The sequence below is a fragment of the Schistocerca cancellata genome, chromosome 1, assembly GCF_023864275.1.
Source record: "Schistocerca cancellata isolate TAMUIC-IGC-003103 chromosome 1, iqSchCanc2.1, whole genome shotgun sequence".
Lineage (NCBI taxonomy): Eukaryota > Metazoa > Arthropoda > Insecta > Orthoptera > Acrididae > Schistocerca > Schistocerca cancellata.
In genome coordinates, this window is record NC_064626.1 from 733,386,977 (window position 1) to 733,403,182 (window position 16,206).

General features: G+C 37.9%; 1 protein-coding gene across 2 annotated transcripts in view; it reads right to left on the minus strand.

Annotated features, from left to right (window-relative positions):
- Positions 1-201: 201 nt before the first annotated feature.
- LOC126185412 (nonsense-mediated mRNA decay factor SMG9) overlaps positions 202-16,206 on the minus strand; it is a 103,594-nt gene continuing 87,589 nt past the window's right edge. For both annotated transcript variants that reach the window (XM_049928129.1, XM_049928128.1), the window contains exons 8-9: positions 12,156-12,276; positions 202-441 (exon numbers count right to left, since the gene is read on the minus strand). In XM_049928129.1, the coding sequence (XP_049784086.1) occupies positions 363-441; positions 12,156-12,276 (200 nt within the window). In that variant the 3' untranslated portion in view covers positions 202-362. The remainder of the gene's footprint in view (positions 442-12,155; positions 12,277-16,206) is intronic.

The window sequence follows — 16,206 nt, forward strand, 5'->3', positions numbered from 1 at the left end:
AGTGTAAAAGCAACTGTTGTAGCGAAAATGTAAAAGAGTGACTGTGATGAAACAAAAATAACTCTTTTATTTAATAACAACCAAAAATACTCTTCTTTACCAGTAACCCTTAACTCTACTCTCACAAAACCAGGTACATGCTGCTAGTTAGGTTAATAATAGCTATTTATGTACTACAAAACTGAAAACAAATAAAATAAATAGTGTTGTCATACTGGTAAAAAATTATTTAATGATCTGTTAACATGACCTGCTGTTAACACAATTACAGCAAGTAACATAAATCACATAAATTCTTCCTGAAATACAGATACTGCCAAGTATATACATGTCCAAACTTCAATAAAATTATATCAAGAATTTCATGGCAAGAGCCTGTAATATTCCAGAAAGAATGAATTCTTTTTTATTACATCCCACATCCTTGATGCATACTGGAACCTACAACAGAAAGAAAAGGAAATTTCAGCTGTTGTATGACAGTTGCTTTTAAAGTAAGTTGCAACATAGATTTTTAACAAAATTTTGCAATGACACATCTAAACAAAGGTGGCAAAAATGTTTTGTGTGTTGAATATCTTACTAATAGCATCTCACTATGATAAAGCATGCAAGCAGTCATTGAGACACTGGACATGTATTCAGGAGGAGCAAAATTTAAACAACTGTCTATCAACACACTGTAAGTTGTCTGCAGTTTCTCCAAATTAAATCATATTGCAAGAGAACGTGTTATCCTTACTGATACTCTTTTAAAACATTTAAGTGTAAATCTGTTCTCTAAGAAAATATTAGGATATTTGCGTACTTATTTACTTGAGACAAGGATCATACACATAAGATTCTGTAAATTTACAATTTTGGGTAAGGACAAAGAAAGAGTTTATACATATGCACACATACAAAATTGGGATCAAAAAGTCTTTACCCAGAAATGAGCAACTGGTACAGCATTTTCTTGTGCCTTGAACAACTTCTCCTCACTGCAAAAATAAAGGCAACATAAACACTGATGTTTCATTGTCTCTGCTTCTCCAAACTTCCACACAGCGGCTCTTGCAAGTGTCCTGTTTCACTGGGTTGTCCTTACATTTGCCAGCAGCTGCTCATAACCTGTCCAGTGATCTCCGTGTGGTCCAGTGCAAGTTGCGTCTAGCTGGGAATCATTCTGCTGGATTTACTACTGGCTGGAGATTACTTACTTTGGCTGCCAATAGTTTTTCTTTGAGTTTCTTGGATGATGTATTTAGTGCAGATACTGACTTTAAAAATCTCTTCTTAGACTTCAACCTAGGTCTTGATTGAGTATGTCCATGCAATGGTTGAAACTAACATTCTTTGACTTTTTTCCTTTTGGTATTTGGGGCTACGTCTCTGGGTATGTTAGGAGGAGCACTGCCTGCCATACTGTACAATTTGTCAGCAAGAATTGGTTTCAAACATCTAGTAATTAGCTTTGCAACTTCATTAAGAGCTATGTCTACTTCTTTCATGTAGGTGGATTAAAACCATAATGGGCAGGGAAATTCACCAGCCAAGAAGCAGTGCCACAGCAGAAATGCAGACTGTCTGGCATTGAACATCCCAATTACTACCAACAAGTTTCCAGATGAAGATGTTTCAGGCTGTCACCTCATGTTTGTTATTAAGATAGTACTGCCACTAAGTGCGTTATTTGTCTAAATGCCTTCAGTTGGTTCTTATTATAGGAATCAAAAACGATTTTCAGAGCACTTTCCACCTCCTATTCTGCTTCTTCAAAATCATATGTCAACGCATATATGAAACTCTTGCATGTATTGGATCTTGGATGATCATCTGTGTAAATGCTAAAGAGCATGACAGACAACAGAATTCCTTGCGGTACAATTTCTTTGGTTCCTCCAAGAGTGGTGTCTCAACACAGACTGTTCAATTGTGCAGTAAAGTACCATTTATTCTAGTGAAACTGTAGTTCTAGATCAGACTGTAGATCTTTGAGTAAGGGTGCAGTATTGTCGAAACACTGGACGACAGTGAATGCGTGCATGAAGTGTGGATGGAGCACTGAAACACACACTCTGTTGGTGGATTCAGGAGGTGCTAAGATGCATGCTAGTGCAGTGAGAACTTAGGTACATTTCCTGAAAATGTTAGTTTTGAACTTTTTGATGGATAGGCAATTACATCAAAAACATTGAATTTTTCGGTAAAGTTTGTGTTAATTAAACACAGATTAAAAAGCTGCAAACAAAATAACTTTAACCAGCAGTAGTTACACAGTGCATAGATTCATTAACCAGGCATTATTCTTACCACAATACACTGAAGAGCCAAAGAAACTGGCACACCTGCCTAATATCATGTAGGGCCCCTGCAAGTATGCAGAAGTGCCGCAACACGACATGGTATGGACTCGACTAATGTCTGAAGTAGTGCTGGAGGGAACTGACACCATGAATCCAGCAGGGCTGTCCATAAATCTGTAAGAGTGCAAGGAGGTGGAGATCTCTTCTGAATGGCACACTGCAAGGCATCCCAAATAGCTCAATAATGTTCATGTCTGAGGAGTTCAGTGGCCAGTGGAAGTGTTTAAACTCAGGGGAGTGTTCCTGGAGCCACACTGTAGCAATTCTGGATGTGGGGGTGACACACTGTCCTGCTGGAATTGCCCAAGTCTGTCAGAATGCACAATAAACACGAATGGATGCCTGTGACCAGACAGGATGCTTACTTACATGTCGCCTGTCAGAGTCATATCTAGATGTGTCAGGGGTCCCATGTGCTTCAACTGCACACACCCCACACCATTACAGAGCCTCCACCAGCTACCAGCTTAAACAGTCCCCTGCTGATACACAAGGTCCATGGATTCATGAGGTTGTCTCCATTCCCGTACACATTTGTCTGCTTCATACGATTTGAATTGAGACTTGTCTGACCAGACAACATGTTTAGAGTCATCAACAGTTTCAATGTCGGTGTTGACGAGTGCAGGCGAGGCATAAAGGTTTGTGTCATGCAGTCATCAAGGGTACATGAGTGGGCCTTCAGCTCCAAAAGCCCGTACTGATGATGTTTCATTGAATGGCTCACAAATTGGCACTTGTTGACTGATGGCCCAGCATTGAAATCTACAGCAATTTGTGGAAGAGTTGCACTTCTGTCACACTGAATGATTCTCTTCAGTCGTCGTTGGTCCCTTTCTTGCAGGATCTTTCTCCGGCCACAGCAATGTCAGAGATTTGATGTTTTACTGGATTCCTGATATTCACGCTGTGTCCCATCGCTCGTGCGCCATGTTCAAATTCACTTAAATCTTGATACCTTACAATTGTAGCATCAGTAACTGATCTAACAATTGCGCCAGACATTTGTTGTCTTATATAAGCGTTCTTGAGTGCAGCACCGTATTCTGCCTGTTTACATATCTCTGTATTTGAATACGCATACCTGTACCAGTTTTTTTGGTGCTTCATTGTATAACGTGGAGTCAGATTTTCTTTACAATGTCAAATTTCACGAGTTGTGAACATTAAAAGAACATCTACAACTAATATTTTTGCATTTTCCAATTTATAATCTTGTAACTGTTTTATATGAGTAATTGTCAAATGTGATTGTTTTCAGTAGAGGGACTTCATATTTTGAACTAAAATAAAAACTAATACTAGAGGTACTTTGATTTATGGTTCTAATTTCTGTAGTGTACACCTATTAATAGTATTTAAGCTGAGCAAAATTACAAACAAAAGCAATAGAGTTGTACTACCTGTTGTTAATTAGAGTTGGACATAAAGTGTCTCCTCCAAAGTTTTTGCACCTTAGAAAGAATCTTGCACACAAAAGCTAAAGAAAAACAACACTAAGAAGAAACTTTACCATAGGAGGGCAGAGCTTACAAAGTGACGTTAGCTAGTTCCTTCAGCAGGATGTGGAAGGGCTATAAATGACAAGTCACAGGTAGAAAATGTATTTAATACACATTTCTTAAACATAGTAGAAAGCACAGGGACCAACAGTTCAAGAGAAAGATCACAGCTATATATTAAAGAAGTAACCCTCAGCAAATTACATCATACGTATGTCCCACCAACTTCTACTTCTGAAATTAAGAGGGTCATACATTCTCTCAATAATAAAAGCTCTTCTAGTTTTGATGATGTTTCCAATAGAGTACTAAAGATTTGTTCCCATATAATAAGTCTGGTATTGTCCGAAACATGTAATGCATCACTAACGCAAGGCATTTTTCCAGAGAGACTAAAATATGCCATTGTTAAACCCCTCTTTAAGAAAGGTGATAAGAGAGACATCAGTAACAACTGACCTATTCCACTGCTGACATTTTCCCAAATTTTTGAGAAGGTGATGTATTCTAGAATAGTATCTTACCTTGGTAACAATAATATCCTCAGCAAATCACAGTTTGGGTTTCAGAAGGGTTGCTCTACTGAGAATGCCATTTACATGTTCACACACCAGATATTACAAGCATTAAATAACAAAATAGCACTGGCAGGTATTTTCTGTGACCTATCCAAGGCATTTGACTGTGTGAAATGTAGTATAATCCTAGATAAATTGAAGTTTTATAGGATTGATGGTATAGCCAACCAATGGATCATGCCATATCTAACCAAAAGAATGCAGAAAGTTAATAGCTAACCAAAAGAATGCAGAAAGTTATACTTAGTAGTAATTCAACCAACAGAGTCCAGGGACATAATTCTGACTAGGGAGAAATCACGTAAAATGTACAATAAGCAGATATATATATATATATATATATAATAGAGGGAAACATTCCACGTGGGAAAAAATCCACGTGGGAAAAACTGTCCATTCGCATGAATGGACACAGGCAGACAGTGTTTCTTGGTAATGAGGATCACCCTGTGGCTAAACATGCCTTGGTGCACGGCCAGCACATCTTGGCACAGTGTTACACCGTCCGGGTTATCTGGATACTTCCCACTAACACCAACCTGTCAGAACTCCGGAGATGGGAACTTGCCCTTCAGCATATCCTCTCTTCTCGTTATCCACCAGGCCTCAACCTCCGCTAATTTCAAGTTGCCGCCACTCATACCTCACCTGTCTTTCAACAACATCTTTGCCTCTTTACTTCCGCCTCGACTGACATCTCTGCCTAAACTCTTTGCCTTTACAAATGTCTGCTTGTGTCTGTGTATGTGCGGATGGATATGTGTGTGTGTGCGCGCGAGTGTATACCTGTCCTTTTTTCCCCCTGAGGTAAGTCTTTCCACTCCCGGGATTGGAATGACTCCTTACCCTCCCCCTTAAAACCCACATCCTTTCGTCTTTCCCTCTCCTTCCCTCTTTCCTGATGAAGCAACTGTTTGTTGCGAAAGCTTGAATTTTGTGTGTATGAGAAAACACATTTTGGAACTCCTAAACAACTTAGTTCAGCCACATTTGCACTTAGAATCATAGCAAATTTTGGGGAGAGAGAAATCAGTTGCTTATCTTCATTCAGTAATGTCATATGGAATAATGTTCTGGGGTAACTCATCTTTAAGAAAGAAGGTCTTCATTGCCCAAAAACGTGCTGTGAGAACAATATGTTGTGTTCTCCTGCAATCATTTTGTAGACATCAGTTTAAGGAGTTTAGCATTCTGACTACTGCTTCACAGTATATTTATTCCCTCATGAAGTTTGTTGTAAATAATCCACTACAGTTCAACAGGAACAATAAGGTACATAATTACAATACTAGAAGAAAAAATTACATTCATTACTCAACATTAAGGTTGTCTTTAGCACAGAAAGTGGTGCACAACACTACAACAAAAAATTTTGACCCCTTACCCAGTGATATAAAATGTCTAACAGACAGCAACATAAAATTTGAAAATAAATTGAAACAGTTTCTCCTTGACAACTCCTTCTATTCTGCAGAAGAATTTCTGTTTTTTAATGTGTAAAAGTAATGGGCAGGAACTGCCAACTCAATCTGTATATCCTGTTTTCTTTTGGGGGATTGGGGGGGGGGGGGGGGAGGGATAATTATATGGTGATGTTCAGAGCACAAATAGATGTACAAATTAATTTGCAATATGAATGTAAAATGACTCGTTCCACATCATGATGATTTCTTGTGCAAAATGATCCATGGTACATGACAGTAACTAACTAATTAGTCCTTACATGGCCATGCAAATGACTTGGGGCCTATAAGATACTGAAGTTTGACCAGTTACCACTACCAGCTAATGGACAGTGCAGACATGCCTGGGTTTGCAAAGGGCATGAAGTGTGATATCATTGGTTTTATGAAACTTTACAATTGCTTGACTCTGAACAAGAGTAAATGACATCAAACTTGAGGCCCACAAAACTGGGCATGCATGAATTAAATTGCACATGGAACAAAGAAACATTATGAACCACTAAAAACACAGTGAAGGTCAGTAGCACCATGTTCAACATCTGAGAGAAGAGACCTCTTGGTACTAAGCAGTTCTCTGAGTTAGTTGTGGTTTGGTAATTATTGGCATCAGAAGGCATTAATAAAAAATCAAATTCAGCATAACCACTCCCACATAATGCCAATTTTATAAACAAAGTATCATTTGACTGCACCAGAGTAGTGTTACCAAATGACAGTTTCAAACACTGTCCCATAACTAATTAGCTAGTTACAACTTCCATATGGACTAACCATCAAAGATTGTACTGTGTGAAAGATATTACTATTCCACATCATTTAATAATAGGCATCACTGAGTAACAATTGTTTGGTTAGGAGTAAATCAAATTTTGATTAATGAACCAATTAATTACCAGTTGTATACCAAACCCTATACCCAATCAAAAGTCCAAGAACACAATGTAAAAGCTGGCAAGAAAACAGACAAAATTCAGCTATAACACTTTTTGTAGCAATGAGATTTATATTAATTTTATTCAATACTAACCATTTCCTTACGGCTTAACTTGCTTTGTGTTTGACACATGTATTGCATACTTCTCCTTCACCCCCTCTATGTCCACCTCTTCCTGTCCTTGTCTCTTTTACAGCTTAAATGTATGTTTGTACGGGCCCAAAGTTGTTTAAAAATATGAAACTGTAGGATATAACAGATTGGAAGAAGGAAAGCAGAGAATCTTTACTGTTCAGGAGTAACAGCGTTGGAAGTTAATATTGTATTAAACGCAACAACACACACGGAACAATATCCTGAATCTGATATGCCCGAGAAAGCTTTTTTATCTACCTAAGAAGTAAAGAGCAATTATACAATTTTTACGTGATTCTATAGAAAAAGTAAAGCCATCATCAACACAAGGATTGCACAAAAATGTTCCTGGTTCACTTGCCGCATGAGCATCAGATATAATTCCAAGCTTTCAATGATATCCCCCATCATCTTCATCGGGGACTAAAACTGATGGTGGATATCACCAAAAGCTTGTAATTTTATCTGAATTTGATATGGCAAGTGAACCAGGAAATTTTATGCAAGGACTCCATCACAAAAAGCTTTCTGGCAACATGAACATCAGACTGAACACCACAGTGCATGATCCTTCTGGAGGCAGTATGCTGTCGTCTTCCTCCCCTTATCCTGCTCGTTATGTGGGGTTGAACATGGACTCAGTAGCACAACTTAGCATTTTTCGAGTTACCAACTACTGTTAGAAGTGATAAGTGACTGATAGGAATCCTAAGAATGACTGGTGAAGTAATTTTTATGAGCATTAGAAACTGCATGCATTATGGTTTGCTACAGTCAAGCAACAATCTGTTTTCAGTAAGGCACAGGATATTACTCATTGAGGAATTTGCTCTATTGCTTACAAATTTGGGTCATCAGCAAATGCATTTTGAGAATCAGCTGGGCTTTTTTGTGGTAGCCCACTGATATCACAGCAGGCAGTGAACAAACACCAGAACCCCACAGATTTTCAGTCAGATTCAAAATTGTGTCTTGCATGTAGGCACAGTGGGATAAGCTTCTGCTTCTCATTTTATAGAAATATGTGGATTCATTAGCGACCTATTTCTCAAGCTGTATAATACTCTGACATAACACGGCCCACACTATCAAAGGGTTCTGTCAATCCACAGAATATATTTATTGTTCTCTACAAGTTATAGTTTAGCTTTTGAAGAGCCTCACATGCCAAAGAATAAACTTCACTTCCAGATGCTCCTTCCCTAATATCAAACTGTGAGTCTACATGGCAGAGTAGTAACACATTGCAGTGTGCCTACATAAACCTTTGAAAACACAGATTGCAAGGAAAAATGTTTGTAATTGTTTCCACTATCTCTTTCTCTCTTTTTGTAAAGTGGTGCCTGTAATACAAATAACTCAGGTGCAGAGTAAAGCATCAGTTTATGGTTTACTAATCTTCAGTAACCTGTGTGATATTCCATCATACCCATGTGAGTCTACTCTTTAATTACTTAGTATTTAATCCAGACTACTACTCACCTGTTTACTGTCATGCAACAACAGCTTGTAAATGTTCAGAATACTTGGCTGCACCAATAAATGGAACATGCAAACTGGCAGTGTACTAAGATTACTGAACTGTGTAATTGCATTTCACCCTTGATTACGGTGGTACAGAGTGCTTTTTTATAATTTTTTTACTAACACTACCATAGGTTTGATGATGGCCTTGTAAGCTGAAAGCTGGATTAACTAAATAAATTAATCCTGTAGAATACAGATAATATCATGCTTTTCATTTACAGAAATGAAGAGACAGGCACTGTGGACAACTTTCAGTTCTTAGGTATAATCCTCTCTTCATATATCATCATATGCCAAGATATAGACAAAAGAATACAAAAAGCTTCCAAATTATGTTATGTATTAGGCCAGGTGAAATGAAGTCCCTCCATTCTTACATACAAATAAAGATTAAATATATCATAGAACAGATAGGACTGGAACGAAAACCTGCAGAAGATCCTTCAAGCAAAATTATTACAGTAGTATGTTCACATGAAGAGAATGGCTCCCCATACAACACTAACGTACACTTGCAATAAAATATTTTTAAAAAGAGATCTAGACAAAGACCCCATAAGGGCTAGATGAAGAAGACCGGCAAGGACGTCAAAACTAAAGATGGCAAAGGGCCTCAAACACATGATCAAGAACCACACTCCTCCCTCCTCCTGTTAAGGACTGATTACTGTGTCACCTATCTTGATCTGTGTGTAAATTAGGACTTTCTGCCAGAATAATTTCAGGCTTATCAGCAGCATTTTATCATTATCTTCATCAAGTATTAGTCTTGTTAAGTCAAAATTGGTCTCTATATCTTTTCTGTAGTCTTCCTCTACTAATATTTCCAAGGGCTTTGCGTTTACAATCATACAGTATTTTTCTATGTATGTTATTGGTTATCCTTTTAAGATAATTTAACAATTTTATCGGAACGTACTTCAGTTTATTCTAATATGCTCTTTACATCTAATGAGAATTTTATATCTGCATTTCAGATGCAACTGCCTCTTTTTTTATCCCAAAGTGGAGTATAGAAAGTAGGCTTCCGACGGATGAAGTCTTCATTATTGTTTTTCTGTCAGGTTCGAATACCCTGCTATTTAAAGTATTGTAGAGACTATCATGGTTCAATAAAATTTTATCACTGACTCAACAATATAGCCTGATTAAGATTACTTGATAGTTGACATCTGTCACTTGATGCAACAGTGTTGCCACATCGGCTGCTGGCTACTGCTCAGTCACGAATGTCACAGAAACATGGCAGGTCACTTCACAAATGCTGTTAATGTGTAACGTGGAGCAACACTGGAAGCAGCCACCATGAGGTAATACAGAAATGAGAGATGCTTTGATGAAAGCAGATTTTATGTGAGCGATGACTAAACTGCGGCAAACAAAGCATATTGTAGCTCTGAATTTAAACTCATGTCCTAACCTAACCACAACCTCATGATTTGCAATGTATCTGAGAAAACAGTGGTTAACCATCTGTGGCAGAACTAAAATCATGATCTCTCTGTTCACAGTGATTAAAGCTAACCTCTACAAGCAAACTCAAGACAGAAAAATTTCAGTTTTAGCACTGAAAAAGAAACTGTAATTTCTCATTATCATTCATTGGCTACCTGAAACTATCCTTACACTGGCTAAATGAACTGTTGCTTTACCAGACGATGAGCAGTTCTGTTTGGTACTTGGTTGTAGATTGTACACGATACTGGCAGATTCCAAACAAAACAATAATGATAGGAAGACAAAAAGATGGTAAACAAAAAATTAGCATAATCAAAATGGTGCAGCGAAGTAGTAGCAATTAAAAACTTATATTCAAATGGATTAACTGAATAATGTAATAATGAAAGCCTTTTGATTAGATTCAGAAATAAAACAATTTCGCTAGCTTTCACGAGTTTCAAACCTACGACCTTGTGCACGACAAGTTCATACGTTGAACATTATGTTACAATACTATCATGCACATTTATGACACATATTATGGTAGAAATGATGAATCGTAGCCTTCAAAAATTTGCCTTGACATAATGTTGTGTGAAACTTTTCTAATGTAAGCCAATCTCTGTGATTACAATAACTGTATATGTGATGCTGAATTGTGTCTAGTGCGAAAGGATCCAGTAGGATTTGGTTAGTTCTGTGTGTGAAATATGTTAGGACTGTCGATATTTTTATAAACATTGGGAATACAATATATCAATATTTAAAAATAATCGTAATCAGCCCACGATATAAATAAAAAAAATCATCGATATATCGATGGAAAAAATATCAACGTACCAGCCAAAAGAAACCTTGGCTGCACAGTGTACATATACTGCCAGTTTTAGAGTTGTATGTTTAAGTCTGCTTATCTCTCTTAGAGCAAGAACTGAAAGGAAAACGATGCATGTTCATAACTGACAATAATTACTATGCTAACAATGGTGTCGACTTCCCTGTTTTATCATTTCTGCAAATGCCACCAAACTAGCAGTTGTGTCAGAACTGCATGCTGAAGTTAAATGTTGCAGTTTCTGTTGGTGGCACTCAGTGTGAATAACGTCAGCATTTCCCCTTACATGTCTCTGCCCACCGCAAAGACCAATCTTGTCATTTAGATTTTTGTTCATCAGTTTCACCACCTGTTTTTGCAGAATGCTGATGTGAAGAAATACCACAGCAGTTGCATTAAAAAAACATGCACTAATCGCTATGCTACAACACTACCATACTTCATACTAGTTGTGTTAAAAAAAAAAATTAAAGCAATTGGTGTGCTATTTCTTCACATTGGAAATTTTGCTATTCCATTTACACCGCAACCCCGCAGTTCAACTGGACTACTACTCTGTGCCATCTATACTTGATTCACACAGTCAAAGAGGGAGACTGGATGTAATGGAAACTCAAAAAGTAATAAGACTCTCTCATATACTGAAAGTAAAATTATGTTCTACTGAAATTCAAAAGAACAATTTCAAATGTTCACTGAAAATTGTGATAAAAGTATAATATAAAATAAAAATATAGGCATTCAATGTTGCTCTTTCGATATTGATTGTGTGTGTGTGTGTGTGTGTGTGTGTGTGTGTGTGTGTGTGTGTGTGCGCGCGCGCGCGCGAGCGCAAGGTGATCAGACCAAGTGTTAGAGACAGTTTGGCCATGACGTTGAGCACTCTGATTGGAGGAAACCCCCTCCAACCCATGAAGTGTCGACTATCAAGTGATTTTAATTAGATTATCTCATCATCATCAGAAATTCTTTTAACTGCACTGCGTAAACTAGGGAAAAATTTAATTATGGTGCCAATGTCACTGGAACTGTCTTAAATCAGTGTCATTTTACCTAGAATTATTTATTTTGTAAGCAATCATTTGGTACATGTTGTCTTTTGGGTTGGTGTAACATTAAGGTTCATTCTATAAAATAAGACCAATAAGAGTCTTTATTGTGCTGGCACAATGATATCATTCAAACACAGATTCACACTGTAGCTGCAGCTATTTAAGGTTCTTCTTTTGATCATGTAGAATATGCGAAACAAAAAGAAATGTGCCACTTAAGCCATAAGCAGTGTATTGAATATCTACGAAACAATATCTGAGTGATGCTCTGGATGTTACAAATCCTACCCTTCACCTATATCCAGTTTATCAATAGATTTATTTTTCTTAAAACTTACCAGTTTTTTTCCGTCAGCGGTGAGTGGGTAAGTGCATTGCGCTCCACGCTCAGTAATTGACTACGTAGATTATCAATCAATGTAGTGAGGCCAGGGTGTCCATGATACAGCAAACTTGATTCTGTAGAATTATGCAAAATCAGTTACCAATTATCAACATAGTTCAATGTGTCCTCATATAAGCAATACAGGCTCATCATTCCACCTAATTCTCACAGTACGACATACCATACGAAACAAAGGTGAAAAATGATTTTCATTTAACTTTTTGTGAACGAAGTTAATTAAAATCAATGACAAAGTTTTTTATATTAAATAGATTCTGAACTGTGTAAGGTTTTAGTGAACAGAAGTGAATTTCAGATAACCTGAAGACACATTATCTCCTTTGTTATATCAAAAAGTAGTAATAGATGCATCATGGGTGATTTATGAAGGAAATAGTGATGAGAAAAAGTTACTAAAATCAGATAGTTATTATAATTTAAAATTAGCCTTTAACTAATTAAAAACATTCATTTGATTCTATTTTCAGTCTAAGTCTTCAAAAAGTTTGTGAAGCATTACTCTTTTTAGCACTTTGCATCTAGTATTTTCTATTACTTTTACTATCTTTAGTCTACCCACTTCTGCTACTTTCTAAAGTTCTCCGTCTCCAGAACTCTGTGACTTATGTGTTTTCTAATGGAGCTGTATCTATTCACTCTCAACTTTCAAAAGACTGTAAATAGTAATATGCAAGTTAGTCCTCATCCCCCCTCCCCATCCCCATTCCTCTTTTTCGGAAAATTATTTATGTATATTAATGGAAAATGAGAAATGAATACCCTGAAGCGGCAGCTCCGCACAAGCAAACTCTTATTCACACATTATACACATAGTACATCATAATCACACTTTTGGCAGATTGCCTATGACCACAATTTCAATCTAAAAAATGCAGTCCAGTAACTGGTCTCAGAAGATAGGTCCTAAACTATTATGTCCAGAGTATTTCAGTGTAACTATCCAGCATCAATGGAATGGAAAACATCCCAGTGACATCTATGTGGCAATGTAATTCTGATCAGGCTTAGTCTCTGCAACTCAATCTTGCTGACAGAGGTGCTTACTGTGAGACTTCTGTAATACTGCATCACCTCTGTGTGCAAGTTTTTGGGACTTTAGCTACAAGGCACCAATCAGTTTCAGGAATCCCGTCCTGTACAAACAGGATAGAAAAATTAGCCTTTTTATATATATCATAAAATTCTACTACAGAAACTAAAATGTTATGGCACTGTAGGCATCTTCCTTGCATGGATATAATTGTAAATTATACATACGAAACAAGGGGGTTTCATTAACAAATGATATTACAGGAACAGGTAATGAGGTAACATTAAGTATGGAGTCCTGTAACATTCGGTGCTTGGCTCATTGCTATTCTTGACCTGTAAAAATGATTTACCTAGGATTTTGAACCACTCTTCAAAAACTGTGATGTCTGCAGTTAACACAAGGACACTGATAAAGAGCCCAAACATATCCATAACTCACACAGCCAAGAAAGATACAACTGGTTGACCAATCTGTTTAATTTAGCAAAGACCACCTACAAGCTGTCCATATACCAGCAAAATGTGCTCTATATTGAACATTTAGAGTTATGGGTCCAAATATTCCAATATATTGTAAACCAGCTAAAAAATCATTCTTTTACTTTATTTTGATTATTTGATGATTGTCTATTTCCCATCTGAGTTCTGTCAGTAACCTGTCATACTGCATTGCACCAGCATACACTGATCAGTCAGAACATTCTGACCACCTACCTAATGCCAGTGTGTCCACCTTTGCCACAGACTACAGCAGCAATACATCGTGGTATGCAAGCAATGAGGCCTTGGTAGGTCGCTGGATGGAGTTAGCACCACATCTGCACACACAAGTCACCTAATTCCCATAAATTCTGGGGTGGGGGGCGATGAGCTCTGACACCACATTCAAAATCCCAGATGTGTTTGATTGGGTTCTGATCTGGCAAGTAGGAGGGCCAGCACTTCAGCTGGAACTCGCCACTGTGTTCCTTGACACACTCCTGGGCTTGTGACATTGCACATTATCTTGTTGAAAAATGCCTCTGCCATTGGGAAACATCATTGTCACGAAGGGGTGTACGTGGTCTGCAACCAGTGTACGATATTGCTTGGCCATCATGATGCCTTCCACAAGCTCCACTGGATCCATGGATGCCCATGTCAACATTCCCCAGAGCATAATGGAGACACTGCCAGCTTGTCTCCGTCCCACAGTACAGGGATCACAGAGCTGTTTCCCTGGAAGACAATGGATTTGTACCCTACCATCTGTATGATGAAGAAAGTATCAGAATTCATCAGACTATGTGCAACACTCTGCCACTGTGCCAATATCCAGTGCTGGTGGTCACATGCCCATTTCAGTCGTACTTGCCTTTGTCGTGGTGTTCACACTGGCACATGCATGGGTCATCGGCAGCAGCGGCCCATCGTTATGAGTGTTCGGTACACTGTGTGTTCAGGCACACTTGTATCTTCCGAGCATTGATGTCAGATGCTAGTTCCACCACAGTTTGCTGCCTGTCCTTTTTTACCAGTCTGCCTAGCCTATGATGTCAGACACCTGTAATGAGGGGCGTCGGCCCAGTCCCATGACATCTAAACGTGGTTTCAGCTTGGTTTTGCGACATTTTGAAGATGGTCACCACAGTACTCCTCCAACAACCAACAAGTTGTGCAATTCCTGAAATGCTTGTACCAAGCCTCCAGGTCATCACAATCTGACCTCAGTCAAACTCAGATAGCTCACTAATCTGCCCCATTCTACAAGCGGACAGCACATTCACTGATACGACATGCACTGTGTGTGCGTCTGACTTGCAATCATTCCTTGCCAGATGACGCTGCTATCACCTGGGTGGGTTTACGTTGATAGCAGGTTGGCAGTCATAATGTTCTGGCTGATTAGTGTATAAAACTCCAGTCTAAAATATAAAGAGGTATGCACAGTCTATATGGAAATCACTTTTATGTCTTATATTGTGGTTGTGAACTGCAGAGTCCTTTACAAATTCTTTTTTGTTATTAACTACAAGTATCTTTAGAGAATATATGTATGGGCACTAAAGTATAATAATCTGCAGGTTTCTGTGAGATGTTTGGTTATCAACTTTAAAAACAATATCCACATAGCACACTTCTGTAGAAGAAATACTTTTTTGATCTTCGCTACATTGCCCCAGAAGAATATGACATAGGAAAGTATTCAGTAAATATATACAAAGTATGCTAGCAATTCTGTCTGCAGGTCAACATATTGAGTTCAAAGCAGGCAGAACTGAACTTTTCAGTTAATTTATCCACCTGGATGTCTACAGATTCCACATGTGGAATTCAATTCCATGTGTGCCCATTGATTCCTATTTCTGGTATGTGTGAATAATTTTGATTTGTTTAGAAGTGTAATGTAGGTCTTTAAAAGTGTGATAATGAATTGCTGGTAGTCCTTGCCTTCAGGAGGCTGTTAAAACACATATATAAAAATACGTACACCAGCCTAGCATTCGGAACTAAGATTTTGTTCCTCAGGGTGGTGGTGGTGGTGGTGGTGGTAGTGTGTGTGTGTGTGTGTGTGTGTGTGTGTGTGTGTGTGTGTGTGTGTGTTATGGGTATTCAACAGTGAAGTTATTAGCACCCTTACAAACATTAATTGGAACAAATGTGATTAAAATGTCGTAATACTAGGCAGAGTAAGTCTTACACAAATATACACACATTCAGGATCATCCATACCTGCACACTAGCTCACATCTATTAAGACAGTGTAAAAGTTGGCAGATATTCAAAAACTGCCAATTGAAGATGAAAGAAGATAAAAGGACAGTTAAATAATTACACAGGGAACACGACTGGCTGATCACTTACAAAAGAGCCCGGATGGGACAGCCACCCTAATAACACATTGAAAACCTCTTCCTAAAATTTTAGGGAGCAATTCAAACATTTGACAAAACTTTAAAATTCGTACCATA